Genomic DNA, 12,756 nt, shown 5'->3' with positions numbered 1-12,756 from the left:
TTCAACAATGAATAAAATAAGGCAATATAGCTGAACACTTTCTATGGTGATTTTAATAGTTTTTGTGATATTTAATGCTTGCATTCAAATACACATTCATGAGGGCATAAACCCTGGCAGGCTGATATAGTGAAACTCTTCAAAACTGAATCCTTAGTATAAAAATCTCAAGAAGACTGAAATTCTTTTATCCCAAAGTTTTCCTTCTTTAATGTCATAATTTTATCCAAGTAAACCAAAACCTCCCAACTCAGAATAACAAAACAAAATGCTATCCTAAATTTTAATTTTATGCTAAAAAGATCTAATAAAACCTAAAATCAATTAAAAGTCAGAAATAAATTTTAGGTGCTAAATTCCATATACATTGGAACATATTAATTGAAGTTAGCAAGTAATTATTGACAAGTGATGACACAGATTTGGTTTGAAAATAGGTTAATATGAAATCTTTGCACCAGACAAAAGAGCCAACTTGTAAGGCAAATTAAGAAGCAAATGCTTTTATGAAATGCCACAGAAGAAAGATCATGTTTATTTGATTATTAGCTAACTTTGGCTTGCTATTCATTTGTATGCATGCTCAATAGAACATTGTTTGCATACTTTATTAATTATCAGGACTTTATTAACAAGGCATTTGGCCATGCTTTTGATGCTTTGCTGAAGGAGACCGATAAAGCAGTATTTAAAAGTCAGATTCACTAGGTGAGATAAGAAATTGAGTCAGTAACACAAGCCACATAGTTAAAGAATGATGTAAGCAAAAAGAGACGATGCTACACATCTTCTTGAAGTCACATTCTTGAACTGTGAACATTATGAATATAAAGAGTATTTAAACATTTTGGAGTATCATTCATGATTCTAATGGACTTAACAGTTAAATTATAAAAGTGTCTCACTTCTCACCCATTTAGTGTAATGAGGATTGTATTTCTGTATTTATGTGATATATGTAATTTTAGAAGGAACATATAATGTTCAGTTTATCCTTCATTAAAGATATGTATTTCAAAATAAACAACAAAAACTGTTCATTTTGTGAACTCTTACACATACATACAATTAAGTTCTCATAATTACATTCTCTCTCTTTCTCGTCAGACAAGAACTTAGAAAATATTTGTTTTTACAGCTATAATAATATACAATAACCCCAGTAAACCTAAAACCTTCTCAAACCTGAAAATGTATTGGATCAAAGCACTGAATGACAGGTGATACTATGAATTTTTCCAAATTTACATTAGTTACATATTCATTTTTGCATTTTGGTATTCTGATAAAACTACTAACACTAAGTACAGATTTACCAAGAAGTCTAAAATATGCTCTCATTTCTTTCCCTCGAACCAAGAAACTCTGTTTCTTCTTCTGTGGCATCTGTTGTTGTAAACATGACTGAAACCTCCAATCATCATCATCATTTCTATCTCCTGCATTGCATGGTTCAGAAAACAAAACATCCCAATCACTTCTGAATTTCTTAGCACATTTTTCTTCGTCTAACACTGGTAAAACTTGAACTTTCTCATGATCATGTTGTCTTTTCAAAGCCGCCTTTCTCCCTTGCGACCTTCTGTTTAAAGATTCAGGAATAACTTGACAAAAACCATCGTTTGATGGACCGCACGCTGCCGAAACAAGCTGGTCCAACCCTGAAGTCATTGATGGTGACTGAAACTTACACAAGAACCCGAAAGCTTCTTCAAAAGAAGGCAGACGACTGGGTTGATGAATATGAAAATTATCAGCAAATAATTGTCTTTGATAAGTATACTGAGCGGCTGGAAGAAGGAAATAGTTCATGAGGTCTGCGTATATTTAACATTAATGAACAGACTTGTGTCTTGACCTTTCACATAGACCCGAATATAATGATAAATGTTGTCGTCTGCAAGACTAATGTGATATTTATGACGTTTAATCTGGACTGACACTTGCATGTTTGTTTATCAATATATGCACTTATAAGAGACTCAAATGGAAAACCAGTCCGATTGCAGTAAGGAGACTGGTTCATGAATATTGCATGCAATTAGTTAACAATTTTACTATGCCTGAACTTCACCAAAATCATTTAAGTCGTGACTTAAATTTAAGCTTAAAATCTGACTAAATATAACAATCAATCGTATTAACGTTACGTGGAAACGATATTGAGGCTTTATCTTCCGGCCTTCTTAGTCTTTCAATGCCAAGTCAGTCCCTGGTAGCGCTAGCTCCTCAAGTTGAGGTGCTTTTCAAAATCACTTCCAATATGGGTATGTGAGAAAGCTTGCCAGTAGCTTCTCGAGGGTCGGTGGTTCTTTCCGGGGATTTCCCGGGTTCTTCCTCCACCTTTAATACTGGCCGCCATGTATAGCCTATCTTGTGCTGAAAAATGGCGTTAAACCCTACAACAACAACAACAAAATCACTTATTTGCCCGCTAGGGTGTAGAGTGGGTCGGGGGGGGGGGGGCATTCGGAACATTTCGTATTAATCCGATACAAGAAAAACTGTTTTTCTAGCATGTTATGGGAAAAGCATAGTACATTCCAATTGGGCCATAACACACATCCACCAAACGCTTAATAGTTCATAAAGTAATTTTAAAAAATTCCTGCATTATATTTTTTGGGGTCCTTTTTTGCGGTACTTAGTGTTTGATTTAGAGTTACTGAACAAAAAAATATTAAAAAGGCAAGTCAAAATAAATTATAAAAGTTATGACATGGGTTTAACTGGATGTTACAAAAGTTCCGCAGTAAAGATTCTATCGGTTCATTTATATAAAAAAAGTCACCTATATTTAATATAATTTTGGAACATCAAGGAAGTGACAGCTGAATACCCATTAGGACTATATCAGAATCATCAGATGCATATATCAAATATTCTGAAGAAAATAGTTTTAATTTAGTATGATCATTATGCGGTAGTAAATAACATCTTTATTTCATTTGTGGGTCAATAACAGTATATTTGTATAAGAATCAGTTAAACAACGACAAAACAGTCCTAAGTAACAAAGCAAATTAAATTCTTGCAGACTTGTCTGGGTGCGTATCAGAGAGAATGCAGCAAGACTTGGTGTGGAACAGAACAGTTAATCTTCGAGGCGGTGCCGGCAACAATGATGAGGTTGACCTAGTTAATGAATTTTTGAACAAGGAGATCAAAGGTAAATCATTTGATAACGGAATTATTATTAATCGTTTTAAATTGGAAGAATTGTGTTTTATAAATATATGAAGTCTTAGTATATGCACTATTTTGTAATTCGTGGAAATACGACTTTAACATGATGTTCTTGGTGTCTAATATATTATGTGTTCATTAATTTGAAAACTACCACATAATGTTAATTTTGGAGGTTAAAATATTAATGCTGACTTTTTATTATCTGTATAGAACGCTTACGATCGGCCGGTCATCAGCTGTGTGACGCCACTTTGGACACACATAGCAAGTTGGCTGGTGGGGTCGGCCATGTTCTAAACAAAATATATTCTACAACAGTCTCCGAATCGGAAAGATTCCAGATAGGAAAATCAAAATGTTCACGAAGAAAGGATATTGAAACTTTTGTCAGAGTACTGAAAGATGAGGAACTCTTAAGAGAAATTCCTGGAAGATATCACAGAGCTTATCGGAATTTCCACTCAGAAGCAAGAGTAAAGAACACAGACATATACATCTCGCACATAAACAGATTGTCACGCAAATTTGACAAAAGAAACATAGAACTAGACAGGCATAGACATAGGACACATACATAAAATATAAAATATAAAATATAATATTGACTACATTCTTTTTTAGGCAAGAGTAAATCTTTTGTAGACATATGAGTGGCCTTGAAAATGGCCTTTTGGGTAAGTTTTGTCGTTGGCATATAGCGCATTGTGTGTGTGTGTGTGTGGGTGGGTGGGTGGGGGTAACTGGCTTCATTCTCCCAGTCTTCACTTTCAGGGATAGTGAAGATTTGATCCCTCTGTCTTCTATGCCGTCAGATCCGTGGATGATGATCTCCTCCCAGTTTTCAGTCTGAAGAACCACACGTATTTGAACTGGTGGTAAAGGCTGTGCTGCTGGTAGTGGCTGTGGTGCTGGTACTGGCTGGTATTAGCTGTGGAGGTGTCCTCACCTAAGGCTGGTACTTCTCTTTCTATTCTTCATGCTCATTCTTGATTCCCTCTCTGAAGACCTCTTATGCGAATGAAAATACTCCACACAACCATCTTTAGGGAAGAAGACGGCAACCCAGTTGGTTCATGGGAGATGACTGTCGTCCATGTTGATGACATAAGCTTGGTGCTCTTTAGGTTTGCAATGAGTCAGTTCATCTTTATCACACACGCCAAGATTCCAAGAACCAGTGTACGAACTGTTCAAAAGGTAATAAAGTTCCCAGGTATCCATTTTTTGTTTCATAGGTAATGATAAGTCGGCAATTCAATCCTGACTTTTCGCTTGAAAATCTTTGACAAGTAACCATTTCTTCGTTTCGTCTCCACACTATGAGCCAAGAGAGCTTCGATTTATGGATCTCTAGAGCAATCAGTGGAGTGGATGAATGATCACGCAAGTGTTTGTAATACTGATGCGTTACCGCTTCTTCCGCGATGAGATCCCAAGCGTCATCCAGATACTCGTCCAATTTTTCTTATTGACTCAGCATCAGACAATTATCGTGTTGAATTTGACTTGGATGATAGTTTTGACATCCATAGCAAACTTTCTTTGTCAATTCCGTAATTTTATCCGCCAGGTGCTTTGCAAAACAGGAGACTAAATGTTCTTGTTCTGGCCATCTGGACCTCATCAATATACCCTCTTTGTCGTCCACGGCTTCCACGATATCCTCCCATTCAATTTCCATAAAGTCTCCACTATTCAAAGAGGGAAAAGAGTCTTCCATAGCTTCTAGTACCCTAGAATTACTTCTATCAAACTATTCATTTCTATCGTATTACCTAAATCGGCATACAAGATGAAGTTCGCCGTTTCATCAGGGTCTTGGTTTACAAACTGAAGTTCCACACGAATTTTGCTTGCTTTTATAGGGTGGAAATGCCCCTCGTCGCTGCCATGATCTGGAGTGAAATCAAAAGCCCACAATGCGTAACCTCCTGAATAATTCTCGTAATAATGTGTCTAGTGTTGCTCCCTAACTGTCCCGTGGTTCATACAGGGACAGGTACGATCTCAGGTAATTCATCCTATTGGGAGAAAAGTCCGGTTCGAAGGGTCTGGTACACAAGGTCTTGCCGTCGCGACTGACTTTCATTTGGACACACCAATGTGCTGCAAGTCAAAAGGATTTTTATTTGGGGCTCCGTTGAGGGCTGAATTCTCGACGATGCCAATGATTAAAAGTTTGGGTAACTGTCCGTGGAACACATGATCTTCGATCATGGATCACTGACATTTGGGAATGGTGTAGGTTTTCACTTCCACGCGTCGTATCGTATACATGGCGGATGTTCTGCTTAAAGTGTGACTGATGTCGTTGTTATACTTTAGGTAACACTTACACGCATCGCACATAGAGTCGGGCTTTTTCTAATTTGGTTTTTTAATCGGCAGCAGTATCAGTTGCCAAATGGAAAGCGATTGTACCTCGATTCAATCTCAAACGGACATCCACACCGTTCAGCAAATATTTCTCCTGCAACCACGTGTACAAATGCAAGCGATCCGTCAGTTTTAAACTCTTTTTGTTTATGATGCTGTCTCGACGGGTGTTTAATCCCACATTCTCATTTGTTATCTTTAAATGACCTTTACTCTAATCGTTGTTGTCAAATTGGCCTGGCGTGTACGGTTTCCATGCTACGCAAGTATCCAGATGAGTGTTCTTGGCTTCTTTTCCGTACGTCAAGAGATTTTCTAGGTACGCTCGGTAAGAGTAAGTATCCATACTGATGCTAACCAGTTTGCTATTCAAATACAAATCCATTCCGCTGAGCAAAGAATGCATGAAATTGTTGAAGGAAGCTGCCTCCTCAGTGTCTAAAGGACCTTCATTCGTATCTTCAACTTTGACTTTCAGGTACAAGTAACTGCTATTCACAGCGATCTAATATTCGGGCTGTCCTTTGATTTCAAACTCGATGGGTTTTGAGGCTGTTAAAGAGGTGACAGAATAAAATTCTACTCATTGGGATTCTCGCATTGTCATCATGATGGGTAGCATGGCAAACAGATCCAGTCCCGACTTAGAACATGTACAAGACTCTCAGTGCATCATTTGTTCTTTTTAATTTGTGATTATTTAATAATCAAAAACGTGTAAGTCTCGGACGGTTCTTTTCTTGGTCTTTCTAGCACTGGGGGTGTGAAAGTCTATGGAGGGGTGTCTTCATCATCGTCTCTTTCTGTCTTGTCCTTGCTATGACGTCAGGGAAGCAGGACTGACTTATTCGGCAGCGTCCAGGGCATTTATATGAGTTTCTCGTCGGCCCAAAATGTCTTTTCCCGTTTGAAGCAAGATATATTTGCCTGCTCTCATGAAAACTTCTTTGAGATTTTGTTTGTTGATGATGACACTTGGAGAAAATCTTTGTCGTGCTTGAGGTAAACGGATGCTTTTGAATCGGGTTTGGCAGCACGATAAAGTTATGAACTCCTCCGTATCCCGCAGGATGCCATTGTTCGTAGTAAATTCTGTATAACGCATTCTCCATCCGGACTTTTGTTTTAAAATAAGTCATCCACTCTTCACTGATGCTGATTTGGATGGGACAAGGAGGTGGTTTGGAAACGGCTTTACATGCCTGACGTGCCTCGTGAATAGAATTCGAGTGTAGTGGTGGTGGCGCTAATGGGATGGTTTTGGTCTTGATTCATTTCACCTCTGGTTTTCCTTCTTTCTTTTGACTTCTGTCAAAGGTGGAATGGATATCATCATTTTAACCCAAAGTTCTTCTCGTTGGGGTGTGGGGGATGGGGTCAACAAGGAAGCTGCAATCATACGGAGGATGTGAAACGGTGACGGTGTTTGAAAGACTAATCGTGGCTCTTTTTCCTCAGACATCTGTGGGGATGCGTCTCTCTTGGTCACTGGGGTAGGTGATGGTGGTGATGAATTTTTTTTATCAAGGTCTTAGAATCTTTAGGAGTAGGACAAGTTGTTTCTTCTAAAGCTTTTTATTGAAATAGGGAAATCGTTGCAACACCTGACCATGCCGTTGATATATTTCCGTTTCTGACAAATAGCTACGATCCATCAACGATTGCAATTCGTGTTGTAACTGGAACACCGCGGTCAAATGAGGATTGGCAGTTAAATGCGGGGTCCTTTGTTCTTGACAACGAAGGAATTCCATCCATCGTTTGTAAGGCACTAAAGTTAGGTTTCGTCCTTCCATTGGATTCGAAAGGTCACGTCTGAGATCCTTTGGCCCCAGAGATCCTTTTTATCTTCTTGGTCCTTTTTTATATTTCTCCCATGAGTCCTCCCAGCTTTGTTCCCAATACTCCTTTCAGCAAGGGTCCTGACAACATGGGCCAAATTCCTCCGCTTTGTATCAACATCTTTTTCTTTTGATGGATGGGTATTTTCTTTTTGACCATTTGGCGAAGACCGTGTCGATGCTTGGTTAAGCAATCTTTCTAATGCTTAGACATACGTATCGTACCTTTCAAGACATTGATGTAACATTCATACACAGTATCGACGACGTCTTTCGAGGAAGTTTTGAATAAGTTTTTTTTCCGCCTGGGTTTAGGGGCTTTTGACAGGAAGAACAACATGCCCCAATATTTGGCTAAACGAGGAGGTAGTCGTTTCCTTTTCATTTCTTTTTAGATAGAATAGGGACGACTTCTGGAGGGTGACATCTCTGTTTGTTTCGGAGCACACGCACAAAAATACACTGACGTCAATGACTTGGCACACACCCTTTTATCTTTTTTGGGGGTTGTTTTATATTTGGAGCAGGTCACAGGGTTTGTATCCATACTTTTTGACGACCTCTTTGACTGTAGTGCCAAAAAATGATCCCTTTGGATAAGCTTTTTTTCGGATGCCTGGTCAAACGACGAGACTGTCCTTTTCTTTTTATATTTTACATTTTGGACATGGGAACGACTATGGTGACGGTGTGCACTTGTTTTAAGTGACATCTTTGTTCAGGACAAAAACTACTGATACCCATCGTTTTCCTTAGGTCATTGTTATAGTGAATTGCGTCTCCACTTATAGTCGGTCCGCCATGACATTTTCATGACAGGCATTATTCCACGTTGAGGGTTCGCAACAGACTAAATCGGGACAGTTCTTGCTTGGATAAATCTAGCAAACTCTGTAACATACCCGATCTCTCCTGCACTTTGATTTTGGGGGCATGTACTTTCGTAGCAGCTGTCGCATCAGCTATAGAGGTAGAGGGTGTCACCCCTGGAGGAGAAGTTCTGGAGACATGGGTTTCCAATTTGTCATCAAATTAGGAAAGATGCGTGTCAAATTTGGCTTGGCAACGGAGAAGTGGAAGAACCTGAGGCTTCTGGAGACGCGGTCACCGTCGCTGCAGGTAGTGGTTTTTGGATGTAAGGATGCGTCCTGGCCGAAGTGCCTCTCTTTTGCGTAAAGGTTGTTGTCTGGGGTCTTTTCTGCGGGGTGCTTTTCTTTTCCTGAGGACATTTCTTGTTTTGGGAGTGTGACCTGGTCTTGACACCACTGCTCTTTTTTCATCTTCTGGGTAACTTTGTATCGAGGAGTGGCTATTTTGTTGGGGATGACTTATGGGGCATTGGGATCCCATTTTAAGAGAAAGCGAATGATGACACCTCCTAGAGAACCGCTACCTCCAGGTTTCAAAGTTATTTACTTTTTGTTTGAGAGTCGATGCGAGGATTTTTGTCTCTCAAAAAAGCGTTCGGTTTGATAAGGAATGTGAATGATGCCTTGCAGTAACTAAAGCGCTGTCGTCGTAAACCATCATAAGACTTCTCTGAAATTGGCTTCTAAGACACGAACACGTATTTGTAATTGATTTTTTCGCGACTGATGCCGCACAATTCACGAAATAATTTGATGGGAAAATGAGACTGAAGGGATGTCATGTTTACGATGTGTGAGACAGACCAAAAGTGTCCGAGGGTTTTTGTTAAGTCAACGTGGACATGTACACGACAGGCCCTCCGTCTTGGCACCAGTGGCGAAACAAATGGGTACAAAATAGCAAATACTCTGGGGTAGTTGGTTTTTAATCCACGATTAAATAGTTGTGAGGACTTTGAGTGGTCTCGTCGTACGCTTGAGTCAGCCAAGGAGTTCCTAACTGTTTAGCTAACACTTGCACTTGCGATTTATCTCTAGGGCTTTTAAACAAGACCACGTAATCAGCATTGAGACTGATGATGCGATGGTCTTTACTTTGTTGAAACAAATTTGGAGTGATGTAAATGACACTGGCATTACGATGATGTCCATTGCGCGTAAACCACAGTTTAATTTCTTCTTCGCCTTCTCCTAACATGTAGTCGAAGATTACCAGATGAGACTGACTGGGGTCAGACACGATCCCGTCGTCTTCTCCAGGAATGCCTTCTACAAACACGATGGAATCGCTTTGACTTTTTCGCAAGAGACTGTACGCCGATTGCCACTCTTTGTAACACCACACGACACGCTGAGGTGGACGATCGATCAAATGATGTTTATGTTCGATCCAACGTTTGACAACTTTAGGTTTGCCTGGACTTGATCTTTTTACAATTAAGTTCAGTTCTGTTTGACCTTACTTTTTTAATATTCATTGGTAAGCACCTAATAATAGAAAAACTATTTAGTTTCCAGCAATTAACATGTTAAAGGGATGACGAAGATACAAGGAAACCCAACTGGCACGATCGAAGTTTTCGTCGTTGACTTTGAAAGTGGATGAAGAGGGAGAATAGATAGCAGAGGTAGCCATAGTGCAGGGAATGTCACTAGTGAAATGAATACAGACTAGACAAGAGTTTTTATACTTTTTTCAGGACATGTTTGTTTCAAAACATTTTTAAAATTAAACACGAAAGACAAAAATACATAAAAGCCAAAGGGTTAAGTACATCGGTAAAATACACATCAAAACGATCAAAGTGGAAGACAAACAAATCACTGTACAACATTTATGGTGACGAAGGTGTTGTGTACAATGTACAGTTTGTAACGTTCTTAGAATCTGTACACCACTTAGCACAGGCACACAGGGGTCCTTCCAGAATGGCTTTTCGGCGATGTCCATGTCAATGGCAGCCCTGTCCTGAATGGAGTGGTTTTCCTCGGTGTCGGGTTCTTCTGGCACTGTAACTAACACAGGTTTAAAACTTACTTTTTTTTCACTGGACATTCTACTTTATGATTCAAAGTCTTTGGCATAGTTTGTCACTTCTTTTGTCCAAGCATCGTCACCAAGACTTTTCCAGTCACGTACATCTGGCCACTGATGGTGTAAGTCACAATCTACACACTTATTGTCTTAAACATCTTCAGTGCCTAAAGGTTGATGAATCTTTTTCCCCGTAGAGGTGGAGAAGTATCAAGAGGAAAGCGCAAGGCTTTTAAGAGAATGAGTCTCTCGTGTACATTTAAAGGTACTACTCTGATGGTTTTGGTGGTACTGTGTTGCACAGATCGTAAAGATCCCGCAAGGAATAGGCTGGTAAACGAAATCCCAGGAAGCAAGTCACTAAGACACACACCACACGACGATCCAAATTCATTGGATACAGTTCTCGTGAAAATCGCTGGTAATCCATCACTGTATGAATACTGTCATTGATTTCCTTTCCATGGATATCATTTTATCGCGAATGATAAAGGTCGTGGCATGGAATCTAGTTTGTGTACCCTCTTTTGTTGAAGGTAATATGTGTACTTTCTGAACAGAAGCGGTTTTATTTCAGTACCATACGAATTTGCTTTGGTCACTTGTTCACATATCACACGTCGCACGGACGTTTCCTCTTGAACCAAGATTTGTTCTCGTAAAAGATTTTGGTAATCCTCTAACTCTTCCTTTCGGAATTTGGGGTAGTATGGCTTGCTTGTGAGAAATAGGATGAGTAGCAACCAAAGTCTTCTGGTCCTCGTCCAATTGTTGAATATCTGACCATTGAACGGTTTCAAATGAATCAGTCCTATTTTAGCATTCATGTATCAGTGGTTACAACTTCTTTTGGTGACGTTGTTGTTGTTGTTGTTGTAGGATTTAACGCGATTTTTTAGCACATGACAAGCTATACATGGCGGCCAGTATTAATGGTGGAGGCAGAACCCGGAAAAAACCCTGAAAGAACCATCGACCCACGAGTAGCTACTGGTAAGTTTTCTCACATACCCACATTGATTGAATCGGAGACTCGAACCCACGCAAACAGAGGTGAGATTGCAGTGATCCTTAACGGAGAGCGCTTTAGACCACTCGGTCACTCGTGGCCCCCTTCTGGTGACGTAACGGATGCAATAATTCTTCGAGTTGGAATTGTATTTTGACCAACTAGCGTTCTCTGAACTCGACAGGAAAACCACGAATGTTATCTTGTAAAGTTTCCATCAAGAGATTACTGAGGTAGTCCCACTAAAGGTATGTAGTGACAATGCGGAGACCATCAGGCATGTTCCAGGTAAGCGGAATCTTTCTGCCCCCAATGTTGAAGCGACACACTGCAACTGAAGTACTTGACTTTATCACCTTCTCCCAAGTAAATAAATCCAGCTCTGGCTAATTTGTCGGGGGTAGTTCCTCCCAGATATGTACCCGCACACAATTTGGTACAGAGTGGTGCACAATTTAATACAGTTTTTCCTAAGGTCGACTGCCGATTTGGTGTGTGGTTAAACATACGATATTGTGATGTTCGTATGTGGTCGCTTTAAAATGTTGATCCTCTCCAGACTGCAAGGCTTCTATCAAGACCCCCAAAGTTCACCACTTGACAGGTGTGATAACTGAGAGTCAATCCTTTGACTTTGCACTCCGTGTGCACTTCTCCCTGTGAGGCACGGTATTCGTAGTCGTACTTTCTGGGACCGCCACTAGCAAATCTTATGTTACGTATTTAGGCTTGAATAAACACTAACACAAGAAAGAGTGAAAACAACAAGCCTTGAAAAATACAATAATTTATTTCCCGGCAAATTTACTGTAAAAATGGCCACAAAAAACTTACGGTTTGAAGAATCAAATCCAAAAATAATCCAAGAATAATCCACGAATAATATTTCAGAAGTCCTAATAATAAAATGTTCTAATGATTTCAAGTTCGAGTCCCGACGAAGAATCCAAGATGGAATGCGATGACGTATGCCGTAACCATAATGTGTTGAAGCCTACAGTTCCTTGTAGAAACACAATAATTATTCCTCCGGTTTTGGAAATCCAAATAAATGTTTTAGAAATGTCGTTGTTCAAGAATAATGTATGAATACAGTAAAATTTGTAGAGAAACGAATAAATCTTTTAGAGTCTAAATAATCTGAAAAAATTAACATATAACGTATTTAAAAGCCCCAAAAACTCTTAGATCTCTCTCTCTCTCTCTCTCTCTCTCTCTCTCTCTCTCTCTCTCTCTAAACATCACTATTCATCATCATCATCATCAGTCTCATGACCTAGTGTGGTCGTTGAGGCACTGTGCTGCTGAACATCTGACCAGTTCCCTCCATTTGTCTCGATCATGTGCCAATGCCTGTGTCTCCGCAAAACTTTTCCTGGTCCATTCTGTGATGTTGTCAGTCCACTTTTTTCTCTACCTCTCCTTCTTCCACCCTGG

At 39.6% G+C, this 12,756-nt stretch overlaps 1 protein-coding gene across 2 annotated transcripts in view; it reads right to left on the bottom strand.

Moving 5' to 3' along the window:
• Window positions 1-1,881, bottom strand: part of LOC149804728 (uncharacterized) — a 28,387-nt gene extending 26,506 nt beyond the window's left edge. Inside the window, exon 1 of one of the 2 annotated variants that reach the window (XM_089943495.1) lies at window positions 1,317-1,881. In XM_089943495.1, the coding sequence (XP_089799621.1) occupies window positions 1,317-1,812 (496 nt within the window). In that variant the 5' untranslated portion in view covers window positions 1,813-1,881. The remainder of the gene's footprint in view (window positions 1-1,316) is intronic. The other variant, XM_089943503.1, reaches the window with a different exon arrangement.
• Between the last annotated feature and the right edge of the window lie 10,875 nt (window positions 1,882-12,756).

Source organism: Sinohyriopsis cumingii, chromosome 2, assembly GCF_028554795.1.
Source record: "Sinohyriopsis cumingii isolate HCF-2022 chromosome 2, ASM2855479v2, whole genome shotgun sequence".
Taxonomy (NCBI): domain Eukaryota; kingdom Metazoa; phylum Mollusca; class Bivalvia; order Unionida; family Unionidae; genus Sinohyriopsis; species Sinohyriopsis cumingii.
The sequence above is the reverse complement of the archived record's forward strand: the minus strand, read 5'-3'. Positions and strand labels throughout refer to the sequence as shown.